The sequence below is a fragment of the Acipenser ruthenus genome, chromosome 29, assembly GCF_902713425.1.
Source record: "Acipenser ruthenus chromosome 29, fAciRut3.2 maternal haplotype, whole genome shotgun sequence".
Lineage (NCBI taxonomy): Eukaryota > Metazoa > Chordata > Actinopteri > Acipenseriformes > Acipenseridae > Acipenser > Acipenser ruthenus.
The window spans coordinates 7,514,202-7,537,495 of NC_081217.1; the positions used below are offsets into that span (position 1 = coordinate 7,514,202).

At 37.6% G+C, this 23,294-nt stretch overlaps 1 protein-coding gene across 1 annotated transcript in view; it reads left to right on the forward strand.

Annotated features, from left to right (window-relative positions):
• Positions 1 to 23,294, forward strand: part of LOC117431194 (phosphatidylinositol 3,4,5-trisphosphate-dependent Rac exchanger 1 protein-like) — a 110,856-nt gene that overhangs the window by 70,518 nt on the left and 17,044 nt on the right. The window contains exons 13-24 of the mRNA XM_059003467.1: positions 406 to 455; positions 2,802 to 2,877; positions 4,458 to 4,530; positions 6,264 to 6,406; positions 11,011 to 11,103; positions 13,255 to 13,403; positions 14,502 to 14,587; positions 19,336 to 19,475; positions 19,972 to 20,083; positions 21,785 to 21,966; positions 22,529 to 22,690; positions 22,904 to 23,114. Coding sequence (XP_058859450.1) covers positions 406 to 455; positions 2,802 to 2,877; positions 4,458 to 4,530; positions 6,264 to 6,406; positions 11,011 to 11,103; positions 13,255 to 13,403; positions 14,502 to 14,587; positions 19,336 to 19,475; positions 19,972 to 20,083; positions 21,785 to 21,966; positions 22,529 to 22,690; positions 22,904 to 23,114 — 1,477 coding nt within the window. The remainder of the gene's footprint in view (positions 1 to 405; positions 456 to 2,801; positions 2,878 to 4,457; positions 4,531 to 6,263; positions 6,407 to 11,010; positions 11,104 to 13,254; positions 13,404 to 14,501; positions 14,588 to 19,335; positions 19,476 to 19,971; positions 20,084 to 21,784; positions 21,967 to 22,528; positions 22,691 to 22,903; positions 23,115 to 23,294) is intronic.

The window sequence follows — 23,294 nt, forward strand, 5'->3', positions numbered from 1 at the left end:
TATGCTAAAAAGACATTCACCTCTAATTGCTGTAGTTGTCCATTTGGGAATATCAGCAATTCATGAGCTTTACATATGGCTCCAGGAACATGTCTCAGTATGAATTATTTACTTAACTATTAGACTACCACTAAATAGACCTGGATTATACATTGTCAATAAGGTAAGACTCTTGGGATTTACAGCATTGTTTGTTGAACTGGAAAATTAAAAATGGAACAGTTCTATAAAAAGCTTTTCTCATGAAAGCCCCTGACATTTTAAAGTTTTTTTTTTTATTTATTACACTATTTGCTGTTCCACATAACAATATGTTTAGGGAGGTGGATTTTAATTTGTTTATATTATATTATATTATATTATATTATTTATTTATTTATTTATTTATTTATTTTTTTACTTCAGGGTGTAAGACTCTACTGTCGACTTCACAGCTTGTTCACCCCTGTAATAAAGTAAGTTTCGTTTCAATGTACTTTCTATTCTGATGCCATGTATGTTCATTTACATCAGTCCCAGCCTGAATGTAGAAGTCATGAAAGCTTTTTAGATTTTACAACACAATTCAAGGTTATACCAGTGACACCAAAAAGCTATTGAGGCCTCTGTGGATTTCATTCATTCATTATTCATGACTTCATTATGTACTGCGTTAACATTTAATTGCATTTGGAGGGAAAAATATCAGCATTATTTAATCCATTTGTTGGTTGGTTTCAATAAAATGTGTCTAGGTTTATTTGCTGTCTGTTCCATTTGCTAGTGTTGAAGTTTTTTTCACAAAGATTTCATTTTGAAAACTGTTTGAAGTGAATAAGGCCCAATATGACAAACAAATCAGCCCAGGTTACTTGGAGTTGCTTACAGCTCGGAGCATTCATGCCCATCCCTCTATACTTGCTAGGGGAAGTGAAGGGATCCGGGGAGGTGGCATAAGATCAGTATCTTTCCTCTGTGGTTCTCTGACATAAACCACCGGGTGTTTTGCTTGTAAGAAGCTGTTCCAATCCATATTGGATTTTTGTTTCCTATAGCATGAGCTCAGCTAGCTCAATTTAAGGGCTCAATTTATTTGTCCACAGAACAACCAGATTCCTTTTAGTGATGCAATGCATTGTTGGTTTTTATTAGCAAACTCGCCACCATAAGCACCTCTTCTATAACCCCAGGATGCTATATGGAAAATATCTGCCTGAATAAAGAGTGCATCTTGAGTACAATGCCCAACACACAGAGATTTGTTTACAATTTCTAAAAGGTTGTGGAATATATTCTCAAAAACATTATATTGTGCTGTCTGTTTTATCATTTTAGTTTCAGTTTAAAAAAAAATGCTTTTGTTGGATATTTCATTGGCACAAGAAGTAATGCTGAGTCTATTTCTAAATTTGACCTTGGTGTCTTAGACCATCAGCAGCATGCTATGATGTAAACTCCACACACTAAACCTCCACATCACAGATAGACTATCATCAATCACAATTTTCCTCAAGAGAAATGCAGTTGCCCTGAGAGAATGCATTTAAGTGTGGAGAGTCCAGAGATTGCTTTGGTTTTTGCAATATTAGCATTCTGAAGTCAATGGCTGTTATAATTGTTACCAAGGAATAATGTAACATAACTTGCCCTGGGGTAAAAGCCCCAATTTGTAAAATCAAATTGTGTTCTCATGTGTTTAAAAACTGTGCTCCCCAAGTCGATATCTGACTTGCACATCAAAAAAAGTGAGATATTGAAAACCATAAAATATACAGTAAAATAATACTATCAACATGGTATAAACCATTAGTATAACCCAGTTATTATAATAACCAGGTCCGGATTGATTTAGAAAAGTGACTATTATGTGTCTTTCCTTGTTAAAAATAGGCGGTAGCTTTGACTTCCAGGAATACTTAGCAAGTCGACTGTAGTCTATAGACAGCAGTGTTACAAGAATTAAAAATGCTGTTGATTTTATTTTCATGCCTGACATACCGTTCATGCCTGGCTTTGGGGATAATAGTAGTCATTGTACTTGAAACAAAACCGAGAAATGCCCACGGTCATTGGACTTTTGTAGTATTTGCACTCAGCAGTGCTCCACACTTGGCCTGATTTATATCTGTCTGTCATTCTTAAGAGAATATCAGATAAAACACAAAGCACAATGATTTCAGGAAATGTGGTTATTTCCACTAATGGTTCTGTAGTGCAGTTCAATTACAAAGGCACATAAACAGCAAAGGCGTCTGTTAACAGTCAGAATGCTACTTCTTTTGTGGGTATCCTGTTTTATTCTTTTTAAAGATTTATTTTAGAAACTCTTGCTCTTTAGCCTTTGTTTAACCAGCAAAATATCTGTTGTGTAAAAATAAAATAAATCACAGGTAAATTTAGTGCAATTGTGCATCTCATATATATATATATATATATATATATATATATATATATATATATATATATATATATATATAAATCAATTTAATATTGTAAAAAAAAAAAAACTAGTAAGTGATCATAAATAATATTTATGTAATAAAATCAGGAACATGTTTTTGAAATTACTATTGGAATGACTTTTAGCACCGGTATACCATCTGTATCCTGTTGTACTTAGAAGGTTATATATGAACTAGCAACTAAAAAAAATAAATAAATAATGTTCCTCTACTGAAACAACTAACAACCTCTTACATTATGATGAAGATGTTGGTTTGAAAGCACCCATTTTGTGATGCAGTTAGCCATGCATATAAACGCAATTCACTTCCTTCAAAGGTATGCATTTAATGTGCTGTTTTTGTGTTTATTTTCTGCAGGGACAGAGACTACCATTTGAAGACATTTAAATCTGTGATCCCAGCTAGCAAACTGGTTGACTGGATGATAGCTTGGGTAAGGGAGCCAGTAGATACCAATTTTACAAGACACCTTGAGCTGTTTATTTTATGCTTGACAACTGGCCATTTTCCATATGCATGCAGATATTTTAGATCTTGTTAAATCTTGGCAGCAAAGCAAGTTTGCAGTCTATGAAGTGGACGGGTCTCTTCTTGAAGCTGTAACGATCAGGAGCCCAGCCTTTGCTGTGGTGTAGGGAGCCCCTCCCTGAACAATGGCTTAGGAACTAACTGATCTTTCATTTCATGGTGATGGCTGTGCTTCTTAATAATTATAGCCATTATGACGCATTGATAAACAGAAAGTATTTGTTGGGTGGAGTATGACGGTGGACTTTGATGTCCCCCAAGGTCTTTATTGAGCAGGAAGAATCTTTCTTGGGTCGGACGTCATTCATTTAATTGCGTTGGAGCCGTTCTTTTGAGATGATACCATCTATCAGGCTGGTTATTGACTGATGTCATTTTGATAGGTTATCAATTCTCTTGAAATTTGTACTGTTTTCACACACAATAACCTTTTGTTCCCATAAATGTACATTCAATTCTCAGCAGGTTTATGCGCAACTGCTCCATGTTTCCTTCAGCGGAAAAGCTTGTGCAATGCAGATACTGGTTTGCATTTTTTTTCTTATACTGCTGTAATTGCTTTCACAAGCAATACTTCAGAATTATTTTTGATTATAATAACATCATTAGGGAATTAACTTGCTCTCCACTGGTGTCAAGACTAACGGTAGCAAATCTAGCTCTCGCTGCCATAGTAAAGCCTAGTGTGAAAACATTGTCAGTGGGTGTTATGTATGGGGCTTGATGAGAGTCTCTGCTAAGCTGAGTTAAGCAGGACAATTACCGTTTTTTGGCACTAGCGGTCCTGATACCCCCTCTACCTGTGTGCATCCTCTCTTCAGGGAAGAATGTTCATTTAAGAAGCGACTAATATCCGCCCCTGCCAGTTTGAATAGTGATTTGCATGTAAACTTAAGTACTTATGAAGGCTTCCCACCACTTCAGCCCTTGGCTCTGGGATACAGAGAAAGCAGTATTTACTAAACAACTCAAAACGTGACACCAAGTTAAATTTAGGTATAATGCCTGCCATAGGAGAAGACCCGATGTAATATGACTGATCAAGATTCAAATGATAATAATAATGAAACAAATGTATTTCATAGTGAATAAAAAGGTTCTTTTTTCCCCAGGAATCAGTCTTAGTAAGTCATGTGTGCTGCATATTGTCTCACAGTAGATTGTATGCACTGTAGGTGTGTTCTGTTTTTTTTTAGGCCACCTCACCAAAATAGAAGACAATGCTTTTTGTTGGTTAACTTTACTGGAAGGCCCTTCCTGCTCAGCCCACTGTCATCATGGTAGAGCCAGCCCCGTTACTTGATTCTTTTAACTGGTTGCCAAAATAGATGGGAAAGCAGCTATTTTTAGATTTCGATAGAATAGGGGCGGCCTGGTCTCGTTTTTGTATTGATTTATGTATTTTATTTTAAACATACATCTACTTTTGGGTGTGGAATGTGAATTGTTTTGCCGAGTTGTAACTATGCCCTTTCCTTTTGTCAGGGAGACTGCTCCAGCAGGGAAGATGCCGTCACACTTGGGGTTGGACTCTGCAATAATGGCTTCATACATCATGGTAATATAATGATAATGAAGATAATAATAATAAATACTAATGCTGATGCTATCCCCAATGGAGCCTATAGAACTGGCATGATCACAAAAATGTTCCACCAGTAGCTACAGTGCTGCGTTGGGCATACGCCCCTTTATCCCATTGTATCCCTTGTCCTTGGAGAAGTTTGGCTGAAAGACGTTGTACAAGTACTGTACGTCGAAGTGATAGTCCTACCCAGCTTACCTCTCCATGATGTAAAGTTTGTGCTGTGTGTTCATAATTACAACTGTAATGAAAAGCCTATACAGCATCACAATATATCTTTATCAAAGACCGGGAACATTGTATACGTTGAAAACTCTTGTCAACCTGCTGCTGTTCAGCGTTACACAGTTGTTTTCGAGGAAGGTGTTAGGGAGCCCAATGCTTTGGCAGGAATCCAGCTTGTCTAAAACGATCCAGATTTCTAGAGTATGATATGGACTCTCAATCCGTTTGTTAAGGTCTTTCTCCCACCACACTAACAGCTGCATGTTGAACCAGCTGGAACTCTCCCCTCCTGCTCTGTCACAGTCTCAGGCTGGACCCGCTGTTCCTTGGCTGATAATTTGTTGCTTCAAGTAACGTGTTAACAACTGTGAAGGGTTCTGTTCAATATCAATTCTGGTTCAGGATGTCACACCCTTTCTTAATTGTTTCCATACGTTTACTGCCAAAGTAGGCTTTAGAGTTGTAATCCAGTCAAATAACTAACTTACACCACATATACATGTAATATGTACGTGTGTGTGTGTGCGCGCACTGAAGATATATTACTGTATAATCTTTCACAGAAAGCACAATAATATCATGCTCTTTGCTGTGTCAGGAACCGATATCTTTTACTGTAAGTACGTTACTTGCTACCTCAGAAACACTTGACAGCAACAGTATATAGTGAAAATAATAACAAACAACAGCGAGTTTAAGCGCCACATCCATCTCAGGGATTTGGCAGGAATGCATAAAACTCAAGCCTTATGTGTCCATCAGATCCCCTTGATGGATTTACAGCATTAGAATACACAATCTGACACCGGTATATATCATGGGCACATCATGGAAAGAAGCATTGCATTTTACAGGAGATGCTGTGTTCCTGGCCTTAGTTATGCAAATCACATGTATGTGCAATTTTTGGTTTTATGATATGCTCTATTATAAACATTAAAGTCATGTGTAACAGAATATAGATGTGGTGCACTTACTGCTATATACAACCTTTTGATTTTCAAACTGCGATTTTAACCCTACAGAATGCATTTTGAGTTGTTACATGTTGCCTTTTTAATACTGCTAGATCTACACTGATGAGCTGTTACATTTGAATGCACATCAATAGCATTGCTCATCACAACTACAGGCTTGAGCTAGGCTGTTTGACTGCATCAGCTTTCATACTTTTTCCTGAAGTATGAACAAATGCCATGGAACTGATTTGCCATTTTTTATTTTATTTTGATTTGACGTTTTAATAACAGAAGATAACAAAGCATCCTTTTAAAAGTGGTTGAATTAAATAATGAAATACCCAAGTGGTCCTAGCTGATTTGAAGATGGAAATCATTTGTGTTTTATAGTTTACTTTCCTGTCCCAATACAAAAATAGAAACCAAGAGTCATGTTCTTTCATGCAGCATGTCTCCCTCAGTGACCTTCCTGTGTGTATTCATGTATACCGTTGTGATTTCCTCCTGCTTCTTCTTCTCCAGTGCTGGAGAAAAGCGAATTCAAAGACGAATCCCAATTATTCCGCTTTTATGCCGATGAAGAAATGGAAGGGACCAGTTCCAAAAACAAACAGCTGCGCAACGACTTCAAACTTATTGAAAACATCTTGGCCAAGTCTTTGCTGGTAAGAAACCGCACTGCTTTCCATTTGGATTACAGAGTTGAAATTTGTTCAGATGCACTGCAGTGTCACAGTTTAAACGCTGACTACAGCACACAAAGATCACTCGTAACGAAGCTGGTATTTTTATTTGTGGTTGACCTACTTCTTATGGTACACTACTGCAAGGTGTTTCTGCTTTCCTGTTCTACTTTAGTACAATCAAATCCCTGGTGAGCTGAGCCTATGGCTAACTTGTGTTAGTGACTCATTAAGGGTCACTGTAACATTTGGGTCAGGCCTAACCATCTAATGTTTTCAGAAATGTGAACTTGCTGTGAAGCTTGTCTGTGTTCTCTGTTCTATTCCATCACAGGAAAAGAAGCCAGTGTGGTTGACAGTGTGTTATACTGGTGATAGTTTACAGGAAACATCTAGAACTGATATTTATAATAAATATGAAAAAAGAATATAGGACACTACAACTTTAACAGTGCAATTGGAATGTGCAACACTCCGGTGTAAAAGGCTAAGCTGAGCACATGATTGAGTTAAGATACTACACTGTCAGCTTCATTACAATACTGAAGCTATCTTGCATTGTGTGTTTCAATGGTAGCTCTGGAGTAGACACAGGCACCCATTTACCAGCGCCAAGAATAATGCTGCAATGTAGCTTTCGAAATGTAAAGGATATAGTCATGAGTCGAGTTAAACAGATGGCTCAATTCAGACATAATTCCCATCATTGTTATGCTTAGTATTAAAAAAAAGGATTATTTCAATGAACAGCATTTAAGTAAGGCTTCCATAAAAGAAAAATATTAAATTAATTGATTCCGTTCTTACTTTTAAAAGTACTGTATATATGTATCCCAAATCTTGTGTTTTGACAAATTATACAACAGTAACATTTGCTGGTCAGTAAGATGTCCAGTACAGTACAGTATACACAACATAATTAAAATCTGCAGTGAGGCGTGGGTACTTGTCTTTGAGTGAATATCTTCCATTTTGATGAGCTCATTTCTTTAGGAGCTGTTCCGGTTTTTAAAGTGCACTCTGAAACAGTTTTGAAGTTCAGAGAGTGTGTGGATCGCACTATTGAACCGAATCCTCCCTGTACTGTACAGTTACATGTGCCTGTACTACGATGAATTATACAACATGTGTTGGGAGTTCTAGCTTTAACTTTCTTTAACACTACAACAGAGTATTTGTGTGTGTGTTTTATCGAACTCAGGAAACTCATCCTCACTCATAATGATGCCTATAGACAACCCACTTGCCCCTTTGGTTATCCTCATTCATGGAATAACTGCAGTATTTGTATATTTTAGTACATTGTTTAACACATGATAATATGTGCAGATTGTTGTTGCAATACTTTGCTTCCTGTCACATTTAAGTCTGTTTTTATGTCCGTCTCTTACCTGTCACTAAAGAAACATACCATTAACTTCCAGTGCCGTCCAAACACATTAAACAAATATTTAATCATAATATTCCGTTCAATACTGTTTTATATTTCTGACCACATTTAACATTGAGCAATGCTGTTTTAAAGTTTGGCATAATGTAAAACAGTCTTCTGAAACATGTTGACGTTATGTTTTACTTAAATTAACAATTACAATATTCAAGACAGCAATTGCTATTCAATTATGCTTGTAAAACATCTCTATTTGGTATATGTTTGGTATATGATGTAATTAGCAAATGAATTGAGAGTAATGCTTTAATTAGTTTTATTTTTTCCTAAAGGCCACAGAGACGATTCTGTTTGAAGTGTAGCATGTCCAATACAGTAATTCATCTTTTCTTTTTCCTCTGGCAACAGTTTTGAAAAGTTCTGATAGCTGGTACGCTTTCACAGTTAAATACAAATATAAACTATGATGTTTAGATATAGTTTCTAAGATCTGCATATTGGTTTTGATTCAACATGTTGGGTATGTGTTATTGGATATGGAAGAAACCAGGAGATGTTAGCCCCAAAGGATAGCAATAACTGACTTCCAATGAAGGGTGACAGCCAGTCCTTATCGCTTTGTTTTATCTTGCTTTATCTGTGTAAATAAATGTTGTGAGTTAGCTGGCTGAAGAATTTTTAAGTAGTTAATAATGGCCGCTTCAAAGTAATTCAAGTAATACCCCCTGAAGGGCCTGTAGCAGCTGCAAACTGTGATATAATGTTGCATGCATGTTCCAACAAATAAATAAAAATGTCTTTTTCTGTGAACCACCTTATTTATAAGGAAATATTGCAGTATGGCAAACAACATTTTTAAACAAATCTCAATATAATTTGATGTTTTAATATAAAAAGACATGGGGTTGTAATTCACAAAAATGGTTGCTAACGGAAATGCATATCTTCTCCCATAAAAAGCAAAGGATGTAACAAGATTAATGACTGCTAGGATAACAAAAAACCTGTGCCCAGGACTAAATTATCTCCATTGTAAGGGTGTATTTATGAGTGCTGTCTGCCATTGCAGACTTTGAGGTATTTCATTAACTCTGTGGATCTGACATGTCGGCGGTTTGACGCGTGATGAGATTAGGTCACTCTCTATATTGCCCAGTAACGGTTTGTAAAAAAAATTTTGTTTTAATTTTTTTAACAAGGATACTTGAAATGCAACAATGGAAAGAAATGTCATTTCTGGCTTTCAATAGCGTTTCACTTAACAATTTGAAAAAGACGCCAATACCAGAATTACTGGTCTCACAACAAGGTCATTTTCAAATCTGACTACACTACATTAAAAAAAAAAATCAAACAGTCATTGGGAATGAAGTGAATGGCAAGAAAATGGTTTGAAGGCATTTTAAATCCTGCATCATTTAGGTAGTGTGAAGGATGTTTTGAACAATGCAGAATATACAGTAACCCTAAAGTATCTTTTTGTTACATTAAAGACCGAATAGCGTCCACTGATATTTGACTTTGTGATGTTTGCAGCCCTTTTTTTTTATTGATCTAATCATTTTTTTCATCTGTATCATCTGTCGGCCCACGTGTGCGTGTTTGCTCATTTTCAGGTTATTTTTGAATGTCGGTGCTATCTTTAAGCAATATGATTTTGAATATTTTTCACATCTTGTAATGCTAAACAACACACTGAAGACTGAAGTTGTTTAGTTGTGGAAGACATTTCTGCATTAACACTGGAGATATAATTCTGGGCTAAAACATAACAAAATAAGACAAAATAATCCTGTACATTAGTAAACTAGTAAAGTATTATTAACTACAAATCCGACGCCAAACCTAGTATAGTATTGACTTCAGTACTGGCTGATTTATTCCAGTGTTAAAAATATACAGGAAAATATACAATTTTGCCTTGTATTTTATTGCTTTGTGTTTAAGCAACATTTATACAGACGTCACTGTAAAGTGCTGTGCATTTTCCCAGCAGTAGTCAAATTTATTTGTGGGAGTGCTATTCACAACCCATTTTGAATAGCTTATCAGCCCACTTCTCAGCATAAAGACAAACTCAATGCTTGACATTTGTATTGCAGGTGTTGTAAGAATGAGAGAGAGGAAACAAAACCAGAATTGTGTATGAACTCTGGGTATGCATTAGCTAGATGTATTTATAGTGGTGCTAAGTTTAGAAGAGAGCCTAGGCTCTCTCATTGTTTCACTTAGAAAGGAAAAAACTGTGCATTTTCTGTTTAGATGCATGGCTCCTCTTCTGACTCCTTGTCGAAATTTGTAGTCTGATTTATATTTAGACAGTTTTGATAGCCCATCTTATCTGTGCACAGCAGGACTCTAGCATCTGGATAGCTTTACAGTGACACTGGCATCTTTAATGAGACAGTGACTTTTTGACTCTGTCGAACTCAGATTTGAAAGTGACGTTGTTGTGAGACCCAGTAATTGTATGAGGTCTGAGGTTCCCATGATGGAGCCAGCTCAAACTGCACTATTATTAGAAAGACACTGCACTGGTTCTCTTATCAACAGACCAAGATTGAACACTGTCAGACTGCATTTTCTTTTACGCTATATATAAATCAGGCAGTGTTGACATACAACGCACACCTCTTTTGAATGAATCCTTTTGTAGATTGGTACATGCCCAGTCAATCAATCTGTCTAGAGTGGTGCGGGGGTGAGGAGCTCAGGTCTCCCTGTACCGCACATCTAATCTTGAATTCAAACCAGTCATGTCCTATCTGTCCACCCCCCTTTACATGGCACTTAAGTGACTGTTTTAAAAATGTGAATAACAGCAGAACATTGAGGCAATGCCCGGAGAACTGATTATCATCAGTACATAGCTAAGCTGGAGAAACTGTTTTAAGTAATCAAGTCTCTTCTTACTTTTAAGGTTTATATTGACAAGCAATGTGGCTTGACCAAGTAGTTTAAGTTCAGGGTTCAATAGTTAACCCCTTGAGGGCCAACCATTGTCTCAAATCCACAGAACCACCTGCATTTATGACACATACCCAGTATCTGTGAATGTGCAATTGAAAGACAGTCAAGGGACAATTTCATGCAAAAAAACAACAGAATATATTGAAATGGCTGATATATTTGAGAGCATTCGGAATGAGTAAACTAGCTTCTTTGTTAACTGGTTAAAATTCTGTTTTCTTTACAGATCCACCCCCAGGAGGATGATTATGGCTTTGAGATCGAAGAGAAAAACAAAGCAATCGTGGTGAAGGCCGTGCACAGAGGATCCCATGCGGAGGTGAGGGTTACAAACTTCACAGATTTTAATACCTGGACTTTGGAATCCAATACCTTTTTTTATTACTATATCTTTTTCAATCAGATACATTTTTTTCTCAACATAAACCCATTTTGGTTCTCAACAGACATTTTATAATCCCCAGTGTAGATGCCTGGGGATTTCTCAAAGCTTTTTTTTTTTTTTTTTTTTTTTTACAATACTTCAAAAGTGTCTAAACACAGATAACTAGAAATATTCAGTGGTACGGATGAAAACTTTCTGATGCCTCCCGGGTAACTTCAGTAACTTCCTCTGCTGCAGTCTAAGCACACTCTAACAGTCTAGCTGCACTCAGACCACTGTTACATTTACAATGCATGGAAACCTAATTATTAATTATTGACTTCCATTAGAAAAATGTTTCAGTGCTGCTGCATTACTCATAACAAGGGTCCAAGAAGTGTTTTTCAATGACTCGATAGTTCTCTTAAAGTGAAAGAGAATACTGCTATTCTTTAAAGAAAAAAAGTCTAAAAACCCAATAACAGTTTCCTTGGAGTTTGAGTAAAAGGGGACCATTTATCTGATTAGTATGACGATATATGCAGAGGCCTACAGCACTTACCAGCACGTTAATCCTATGGGGGTTTAAAGGAATACTGGAAATAATGTAGGATCAGCCAGTGGGCTGCGAAGGGCACAATTAGAAACAAGCAAGCAACTGACCAAAAAATAGTTTGATAAGCAGACAAGTCTCAACAACCCAGATAAGGGCGATAAGACTGGATAAGGGCGTCTGCTAAGAAATTAATAATAATAATAATAATAATAATAATAATTAATAATAATAATAATAATAATAATAAATAAAAAGTGCTGCTTTGTTAGCATTTATTGTCAAGCTGTAATCCACAATGTTATATTTATCACTTCCCCAGTTCTTTTTCAGATGTGTTAAAGAGTAATTAGACATGCCAATTCAAATTGTCATTTGGTGTCGGATGCAATGAGAGCTGCTCGCCATGCAGGTGTCTCCTCCATGAGCGCAGCACCCTTTAACAGAATATGCACTGTCTGAAGAAGACAGCCTTGCTCTCTTTTAAATGAGGTGCTGATTGAAAAGATGTGAAGCCTGAGGAAGAGCGGAACAGAATACTAAATGTTTTGCTTAAAAAGCCGAGACTTGTGTTCTGAAAGCCATTCATAAGGCAACCAAAGTGATGCACAGAAGAAACAGATAAGCGTGAATGGAGTTTCGATAAGAAAGCATACAGTGTAATACAGAGCTTACAAATATATCTGTTAAGGAGATAGAATGTCTCAAACCATTTTTGACACTCATATAAAGGTCTTTGTTCCATGTTTCAGCTGTGCTGAAAATTATATATATATTATATATATATATCTCTTAATGATACAGCGATTGTATTGAATACATGAAGTGGCAGACATCCATAGAAGAGAGTGTGCAGTATCAGTGAACCAGCACAGCTTTCCTGCCAGCATTTTAACTGAAGCCGATCCCATTACAAAGACTGACTGCAGTAGAAAGTGTGTATGAGATACTGTACAGTGCTGTAGTTCGTCAGGAAAGAGGCTTCCCCTTCTCTGTAATGCCTATAATAAAAGGCTGTAGAGCTCTCGGATGTACTAGACTCGTGGGCTTATTTTGTGGGTTATCTGGCAGTATCATGATAACAGTGATAGGGTTAGCATGTGTATCATGTAGTATATGAAACATAATTCAGAGCCTTTAATTCTTGCATCACGTATGTCAGAATGGTTGGAAGTTAAGAGTCTAAATTGGTGACTAAATATTAAATTATTAATAAGACAAAGCAGCTCCTGTCTCAGCTTAATTCAATTACGACCAAAGCTGATAAAGTGAAATCTGTTGAGATAGATGGGGTAAACTGAGAATGAAATAGCGGCAAATCGCACTAATTCATATGCAACCAGGCAACTTGACAAGTAGCTTTGTCTTAAGTGTAGATAACAAATGCAGGCAGATTACGACAGAAGTGTTCCACAGCAGCCCATTAAAAATTGTGTCCTTTGTTTAGTTATACTGGCTCTTTTGAATATTGTTCAGACTCTGAAGTGTCTTATGTTATCTAAAGTGTCAGTAACTTGAGTCATATATAATTGTAATTATTTCCTTTATTACAGATGGCAGGCCTTCAAGTTGGCAGGAAGATTTACACCATTAATGAAGACTTGGTGTTCCTGCGCCCCTTTCAGGAAGTAGAGACCATGATCAACCAATCGTTCTGCATACGAAGGTCACTGAGGTTGCTGGTTGCCACGAAGGCAAAAGAGTAAGTCACAAAAGACTTGAGGAGGCTTATCCATAAATTGTGTTTGCTACCACTGCTTGTTCGTATAAGGTACAAAACCAAACGATTTTCTCATCGCCCCTGGTGACACCAGTCAGTACTATAAGCATGGCATACAGTCAAGTACTCACTCGATATTTAGCTAATTGACTGAAATATTGAAGGCTACGAATTAGTGCAATTTACTGTCACCATAGCCTAGTTGTAATTCATTCGAATATGTGAATTAGTAAATTATTAAATACTGTACTTAGCTATTCTGTTGCAACCTTTTAAAGGAACTCTGGAGGCCTACAAAACCAAAACCTTGGTTTAGGCATCTAAACCATACTGTACTGACATGAGATATTATGCATGAAAGCCCCTCTAAAGTATCAGAGTCTAGACTGGAGCTTAACCAAAGCACACCTGGAGATGTTTACAGTGCTCTGATGGTTCATGTCACAGAGGCACATTTGAACAATGCAAGATGAGATCCACTGCATCTGGTCAACTTTCGGTACACTTTCGGTACAACTGTGCTTGTCAGATAATAAAGTCTTCAGCACAATTCTGGGCCGAATAAATGATATATAGTTAATCGGAATCCACTCTGCCAGTAATGTGTAGAGAAGTAGTTGTGTGTTCAATTTCTTTAACTATTTTTGTCCAGCAGGAAGTTGTGTGTGCTAGGCCATTTCCAAGAAGGTTTTCATTAGCGTGGCAGGTTGTAACCCAGCTGAGGCTTGAGGCTTGAGGCTTGTGGCTTGCCCGAGAAAAGAATGTTCTCGCTTCATGCAAATGTTTGTAAAGGCATTTTTTCTGAGAAGAAAGTTCTGTTCAAGGTATTTTTCTGACGTTAAAATGCAATCGGTGACCCCCCTGCACAGAAAGGATGAAGGGAGGGTATATCCAAAGTCCAAGCTTCAGACTGCTGCTTTACATTTATCCTAATAATAGTACTGTAGTCATAATCAGAAATTCACACCTTCACAAACATTGCATACAATTAGCCCTGTGTGCTCGTGCCATTGCATTTCAACGCACAAATGTTTTGTGCTTAGATAAATTGTGACATTTATTATTTTTATTTTTTTTAAGGCTTGTCAAAATCCCAGACTGCCCAGGAGCCCTGTCCTTCAAGATTGGTGGAGCAGCTCCTCCCCATGTGCATGCTGTAAGAAGAGGTACGGCACATTGCATTACACCTCATTGCATTATATTACATGTTGTGACATATATGGTTATCTTTTAACCATAGGTGGACAACGCATATTACCCTAATACTGTAAGTTCTGCATGTGAAATGCCTGTGCATGTTGGTTTGAACATATTTTGCTGTAACTTGGGTTAAGGTGAACTGTGCTGCTGGAGCTGCCACAGTTTTGTTTACGGGAAAGCAGAGGTGTTAGCCTTCATATCCTGCCTAAAATAGATTCCACCCACAGTATATTTTTATATTTGCATGTGTATATTTACCAGGGTCATATTTTTATTTCCCGTTAATTTAATATGTCACCATATATAGTACAGTACAAAGTTCTGTTTTTGGAAACAGAAACGTTTCTGAGAATCGAATGCCACCCTATCCTTTACTTAATGATAGCTCACAATATGTGAGTTAAACATTCACGGTAGAAGAACATGAATAGAATACAGAGAAGCCTCTAGATATTGCTTTACTTGGAGAGGGCCATTTGCACTTGTAATTGACTTTAGGGAAAATAAAGTGCATACTTAGCAGAGCTGCCAGATGCTGTAGTAGATAATCATGGCTTTTACCATAGCTATACTGTGGTTTTAGTTAATTACATTTAGACCCCATTGAGTCTGTTATCCACACAGTAGAAAACCCCAAAAGTGCAAGACAAAGAAAGGAACCTGCGGAATGCTCCAGTTGCATGAGAAGACCATGACAGCTCTTTGTCAAACAGTCTTTATGAGTCTGTATGTCTGTTAGTGAAAAGACAGCTGATGTGGTTTTCACTCCTTTGAGTTAGTGCCAGATCAGGTGTGTCTGCAGCCGATCTGAAGCAGGTTTGCAGGAGCTGCACTCTCTGTGCACGTGTGGACATTTGTGGGAACAATAAGCCTGGTTATTGCTTTCAGAGCACAGGTATTACATCTGTGAAGTCAGGATGCTGCAGTAGCAATATGTGAATTGTTTTTCTGATGGAAACCCCTCCCTGCTTGATCATCATGAATCATTAATTCCTAAACAATATTGAACTGGGACAGGACTATTCACCTTTCTAACAGTGAGTGATGTTTTTTTTTTCCACTGAGATATCGTTTTCCAAAAAAGCTGATACATCGATCCATAAAATGTTGGTTTAACAAACAATCCAGAGAACAACTGAACTAATTTACAAAACGTCTCACTCAACAGCAGTTCACCATTCTGATCTATTTGGTACATTTTTATTTGTATCACTGTTGGATTTTGTTTGGAGTTTTGTAGGGTGCCATCTCATTAAATAGTTGTGTTACCGGAGTATCCAAGCCATTTGTCACATAGGCTGCAATTTACTTTCTTGCTGCCTTCTACTTTTAGAAGATAACTGCCAAACGTTGGAAGGCATTGTACCACCACGGTCAATATTTATTAACTCCAGCACAACACTAACTGTTTACGTGCTCCGTTGCTCGCCCTGAAGACTTCCGTGCAGATGCATTCCCTTCAGTAAAAACTCACAGGGGAAGGTGAGGTGAGCTCAATTGCATGCAGATTCACTGAGAGGAGCAGGGGAAACTGTGCTAAAATGCAAAAAAATGATTGCCAATTACAAAAAAATAAATCGATAAATAAATAAATAATGGTATTCCCCTTTTGTTTAAAACCTGCACACAGAAACGTTGCACAGGCTTGACTATCGATAGTGGACGACACGTTACATCGTTACAACATGTTACATCGATGGATCGATGTCTTAGCTTTAAAAAAAAAAAACAGACTTGGCCTTTTTAGTAGAAAGTGTTGCAGAGGCGCACAAATTTTGTAAATCTGGCCCAACGTGGACAACATTGACCTCAATAAAGGGTTTGTTTGGAGTTTACATGCTTTATGATGTGTGAACCACGATAACATTCAATTTCAGCATGCAGTCTTTATACACCAGTCAGCAGCAAGCCACATGGACAAAGACCCATGATTCATGACTTACAGCTGAGAATTTTCAAGCTTTATGGAAGAACTGGTTGCTGGCTTGTGGAATTTCTGTTTGGTCTAGTATTATTGTAGTCAGGTGACTCTGAATCAGTCAGTATCTGTTGCAATTGAGCATTGCAAAAAATAAATATATAAGGGACTTTAGGTTAGTGTATCCATATGCTACTGTTCAGAACACCACATGCTATTCATGATCTATGATAGAAAGATTTCTTGAGTTTAAAAGACCATGTTAGATATATGGCTAAAACTACATGATTTATTTGGAAGATGTTCCCAATATGTTTAGCAGCTGCAGTTTGAAAGTACAAGATCTTTTCTCCTTAATCCTCTGGGATGTGTTAGCATATGGGAAACACATAGCTAGTGCACAGCCTTTTTTGTGTCTTCACACATTCTTTGGTTTGTTCGCCATTCATGGCCCAGCAGCATTTCAAAATTGTTGTTTTCTTACACATCATGTCTGGTATGTGTAAAAAACAAATAGAACCGGTTTAAACTTACTTGGAAAGAACTCTGTAGCATCATTACACATGTTTCATCCTTTATTGTTTTTCTGAGGACTGGGGATGTCATTGTTTTAATTACAAAGCATTTGAGCAAATTGTTTTCACAAGGAACAGTGCTATAAAAACTGCTGCTAAAAATAACAATTGTAATCCTGTGTTCCCCTGACAATATTTTCTGTAATTATGTGAACAAAACTTAGTCATCCAAATCACTACCGGGTTTTGTCATTCACTTAAGAAAAGAAAAACATTTTTTTATGTTTGATACTGAAGATTTGGCTTATGCTTAACTGTGCGACGTGCATACAGCATTACACAGTTTATGAGTATATCTGAAAGTGTGCATAGAAAGGTCCTGTTGTCTGTAAAACGGAAAGGCAATAGATAAGATCCCATTGTGATCTCACATCATCATCATCATCATCATCATCATCATCATCATCATCATCATCATCATCATCATCAATAATAATAATAATAATAATAATAATAATAATAAAAATAATAATAATAATGCTGATACAGTAACTCTATAAACTTTATCTATTCATCTGCTGTAAGTTTTCATTCAGTGAGCGACATGTGTGTTTATCAAATATAATTATTTTCATTCTCTTAACATATTAGATATCATGCTGTGCTTTACAACATGGGGGAAATAAAAGGGGGTTCTGACCTCCCTTCCCCTGCAACTTGGTTCAGTTGAGATCTATTACATACACCACTTACTATCCCTGGAGAAGAACGTTCATTCCTTGAACTGAGACCTGGGACCTTTTAATAGCTAAAGTTGAAATGAATCCTTGATTTCAGAATATCTGTAAACTCGACGTGTGTTTTAATGCTTTGAAACCAGCAAAAGCCAGGTCAGAATCAGTTTTCATATCAAAATGGATTACCATTAGCTACAACTGATAACAATTCAGTCCAGCGCCCCAAAGGAATAAGGCACTGAAATACAGAACATATTTTGTTTGCTTTTACCGTTTCACAGCCATCGCTGTGTATTCTGGGATCCAGGTGGTAACTTGAAAGAAGAATCAGCCTTTTTTTTTTATAAAGAAAGAGCAAACAGCAGTGGAAGTAGTTTTTTTTCTTCAGTGGCCCGAAGGGGTTCGGGAGCAATTGTATTGATTACCCACCCCTTTTATTCCTCATTGGTTATCTAACGGCTAGCTTTTAACCACACATTTGAATCTGTTACATTTGTATTATTTACATCATAATGCAAGTGGGCTGCTGCCAGTTAATAGATTACAGTAACCTCTTTGATATGTAAGCAGAGGTTATGAATAATGCCAGTCACTGTAACATATTCTGGGTATTGTTAAGGAACAATCTGGCTGCATTACAAGCACTACCTTTAAGCACTAAACAGAATTCCCTTAATGACACTGCAGCTGCATTTCAAAGGTTTTTTTTTTTCAGTTTAAAAGATTCCATTTAAAATGATAGCGTGAGTTACGGGAGCTCTTTATCTGCACAGACTAATGAAGAGATCACCTTATGAATTAGCTGCATGGATCAGGGTGTAAAGGAGGACAATAGTGATTTCCAAAGTCTTGAACTAACTGAATTCAGTTGTCAAAACAACTGTCAGAACAGAAAAGGAATTAGGTTTGTAATCCAACCCAGTGTCTTTCTTGATAGGCTGTCCATATCACCATGTGTTTCGTGGATGCCTTCCAAGGTGCTTTTCATACTGTAGTCTGCAGGTGATCAGACTAGAGATGAAAACTCATTGCATGCAATATTAAATACTGAATGCATACAGATATCAGGGATGAAAACGACCAATACTGACAGAAATAGTGCACGCTGCTGCAGTGAGATCAGCTCCACACATTTCAGCATTCGAAAGTGATTACTGGTCTATGTGTGGGCTGAATTGGAATAGAGTTAGATAGCTTTTTTAATGATACTAATATAAACCAAAAGTGTATGTATAAGGCTGTAATTCTGTCGAGGATCTCTGGTGGCATGTAAGTGTTAGCGCTCTCGTGATTTATTTGTCACCAGAAACCCTTGATAGAATTACAGCCTTATTATGCACAGTTGGGTGTACAATATTCCTTACTTTAAAAAACGTCATGTTAATACTATGTTGTACTATTTGTTTTCAGAGTTTATGAAAGTATACTGCTCCGCAGTGTTTGCTTGAAAATGTGCATTAAAAAAAACCTGAGTTTTATTTCCTTCAAGCTGAAATAAGTGGCCTGCTACAGTAATGTCTAAACGGGCCTTTTGTTTTCTCCAGGTTCAGAGGCAGCAGCAGCAGGCCTCCAGCCAGGCCAGTGCATTCTGAAAGTGAACGGTAACAACGTCAACAATGAGAGTTTCAATGAAGTCCTGGATCATTTCTCAGCCTACCGGTCAAACCAGGAGCAGCAGGAGCTGGTAAAGTATCCCTAAGCCTTCATGTGTTCTCCCAATACTTTCATTTCCATGATGTTCTGTGTACTGTATACAATACTGTGAGAATGCTTGAAATATATTTCAAATCAAGATTGCACCATATCTTTAAACACTCAATTGTAATGTGACTAGAAGTACAAAAAAAAGTTGTTACATCAATAACTTGGATAAGGGTGTCTGTAAGAAATGAATAATAATAATAATCATAATAATCATAATAATCAAGAAATGTCAAGGTCTTCAAGATAAAAGTAATTTTCAACAGTATCAAACTTCTTCAGTCCAAGTACACAATTACATTTCTTATGTATCAGATTTGTGGCATAACCACATTGGGAATCTAAATAATTGATAAATGATCTGTATAAATCATATTTACCATTACTCACATTTCTGCTTTCAGCGATTTAATCTGTATTACACAGTATTACACGGAAAAGACGTGTAACCTTTTGTACAATACATATTCTTTCCCCAGGGGCTGACACAGTGGGTGTACAGGACGTTCGAAGATGCAGAGGAGGAGAGAGCCTTGCGGTCCAGCATGACAGAGGATGATGATGATATCAATGATGTCAAACAGGGCGCAGGTATGTGACAGCAGACATTCAATAACATTACATGTATCAGCATTGGTAACTCAGTTAAGTGCTGGTTTAAATAGCAAAACGGAACTAGAAAGATAGAAGTAGAACGAAGGGGTTCCCTGTAATGTAAAGTTAATTCATCTGTAAGACCAGCTGAGGTATCACCACAGTTACTAGAGCTGCAAGGCATTAAAAGGTATAATGCAGTTCCTACTCCCTAGAGGTGCTTGATTCAAGAAAGTGGGCCCATAGACAAAACACATTAGCGCTCTGTGAAGGTATACATCAATGTTTTTCCTGCCTATGGCAAAGCTCCACTAGACAACATGACACTCAGAGTGTTGATGTGTTTTGACTTGGTTTCTGCCTAATGAGCAGTGAATGACAGACTAAAGTCATTTTGGATCTGAAGAGTGGGCAAACCCTTATGTCTTTAGATGACTTGCTACTTAGTAGCATAACGAGAACCCCCAGGCGGAGACAGATGTGATGTGTCTACATGGCCCTCAGCCCAGAGAAAGGGCAGGTTGGGCAGATTTGGAGGTCAAGTCTGTTCCCTGTTTGCCTTTGAAGAAAATCCTGATGCATCTTACCACTTCTTTTTACCTTCTGTTAGGCCATGACTCTTGTGTTAGATGTCGTGGACTCTGGTGTCAGTTTACCACTACTTAGCATCTGTGCAGCAATCGTCTCCTGCTTCCTGGGCTTTCATCTTGTGCATTTTTAGACACTTTAAAACTGCAGTGTATTTCATTTACGATCCGCTGCAGGACTGTTAAATTTCAGTTGCTTTCTTTTTCCTTTCAAACTGTTTTATTTTCTCTTTTTTTCTGTAATTTAGATGTTTTGTGTCTGTACCACTTGGTGGGGAACAGAATGCCTGCCTGTTGCATTTGCTTATACCTAAATATGATTATCTTTTACTCGAAGCCTTGAATATTCAGATTGCTTTTTGCTGCAGCTTTGTTTTGTAGTGCTAAAAATAAACAAGCAGATATACTGAATTCAGAGCCGTTAAAGCTGGATGTGTTTTTCAGATATAATATTAATTCAAATCTGTACAGAATGCAAATCTGAAATACAAACCAAGGATCACTGCCACCTTATTCTAAACTAAAAGCAAGCTACATTTTCATACAATCCCAATGGTTTGGCAATCTACACTGCATTAGAAATTAACTGGCACATTGTAGAAAAGAATTATACTAAACTTCTGCACATCAATTTCCTTTACAAACATTCCTTTGTTTTATAGGATGTGAATACCACCTCACTGAATGATCAAACGGTTTCAAACAGTAATCCGCTTGTTTGTTAGTTTATGAAACATTTGTTTTAACAGAATTTCTTCAAATGAGGCTTTTTTATATTCCAAGGATGGGGGGGGGGGGCTCTTTGGGTCGTTAATGCTGGTCTTTCTCATCTACATTATCCTTTCCTGTACTGCTGAACCCCAATACTTGAAACTGTTGCTGTCGTATGTGACAGGATATTGGTTCCTTATGATCCGAGAGAGGCTAAATTAAAACATGACTTAATTAACTGAGATATTGACATCCCTTAGCAATTAGGCAAGAGCAGACAAGGTACATCACTTTAAGTGATGGGAACAGGAAAGCACTGTCATGAACTTGGGGTTCCTGAGTGGTTATTTGTTCAGGCTTGTTACTCTCACTAATCATTACCTATTGATTTTTTTTTCAGACCCGCTGAAGAGTATCAGTAAGTTAATTATCTCGGATGAGACTCCGCTTGTCAGCCTGACAGTAGATAATGTCCACTTAGAGCACGGCGTGGTCTACGAGTACGTCAGCACTGCTGGCATCAAGAGCCACGTCCTGGAGAAAATGGTGGCGCCCAAGGGCTGCTTCAGCCTGACTGCAAAGGTACAGGGAACTTCCATATATTTTAGAAGGAAGGAAACAGTGCTATTGAGTGTAAAGTGTCAGTCACTGTCATGCAGTTCAAATGAATTCATTTGGTTCAATTGCTGTACCTATCCACCGTTTGCAGCAATAAAACAGTGTATGAATGCAATCACGAGTAACTAGTGTTAAGTATTTATAGTATTTATAGTATTTATGAAAGAATCTGAAACTTGTCTCTGGATGTTTATAGCAGATTACTATATGCGTTACATATGTGTGCGTGTAGTAAAATTGCCTACCGGTAAAAATATAAAGCTCTCTGCTTGATTGCCCTGTCTTATTGAAAACAAGGAAGGGGGATAAGACTGGAACTTGATACGCTTGGGTTTTGCCAGAGCGCTCTTTTAAAGCCAGGGCCACACATGAAAGGGCAGGGAGGTTGGTGATCTTCAATCTGCTCCTGTCCCAGCAAATGTTCCACAAGGCAGTGGTGGCCCACAAGTGCTTATACGTTGTAAATGGATGATATACGATACTTTTGATTGGGGAGGGAGGTCTAACTCAATCATTTGCATTTCAGATTTTGAAGGCCTTTGCAAAAGACGACAGTCTCTTTGTAGAGAACTGCCGCCGCCTGACCTCCTTGAGAAGCACGCTGGTGTCCATGCCTCAATACGAGTTCAGGGATATCTGCGACACCAAGCTCGAGAGCATCAGCAAGCGAATCTCCAGCTACCAACAGGTAACTCCAGTGCAGGGTCTAAACGTCAGGCTGTTAAACAAACTGCACTTTGAAATGGATGTGTGGGCAGTGCACTGTATTTGATGCTGCACACCCACATGTTAATATAAATGAAGCAAACCCTTAGCAACTCTGCTATTCTATAGCAGAGGCAGCTATGCTTCTCATAAGGTGTCCATTCATTTTTTCCTTTTTATTTTTTTAACCATGAAGTTTGCAGAGGAGCTGCAGGGTAGGGCTTGCCCCTCCTTCAAACAAGCGACGACAAAGCCTCACCCCCTTGGTAGCCTGGATTTCTGCCCGACAAACTGCCACGTGAACCTCATGCAGGTGTCCTACCCCAAAAGCATGACATCAGTAGGAAGGACCTTCAGTATCCGATTTGGGCGTAAAAATTCATTTTTTGGGTTGGATCCAGACCAAGGTACACATTTCTCAAAAAAAGATAATTAGGTTATTTTGCTTTTTTTTTGTTTAGGATATGCATATATTTAAAGTACAGCATTATAGATACAAAATGTTACTGCTCCTTCGTAGTACATATACACTTCATGTGTTGTAGTTCACTCCACTGCAGTCTGATCATGAGACCTTCAGCAAAGGT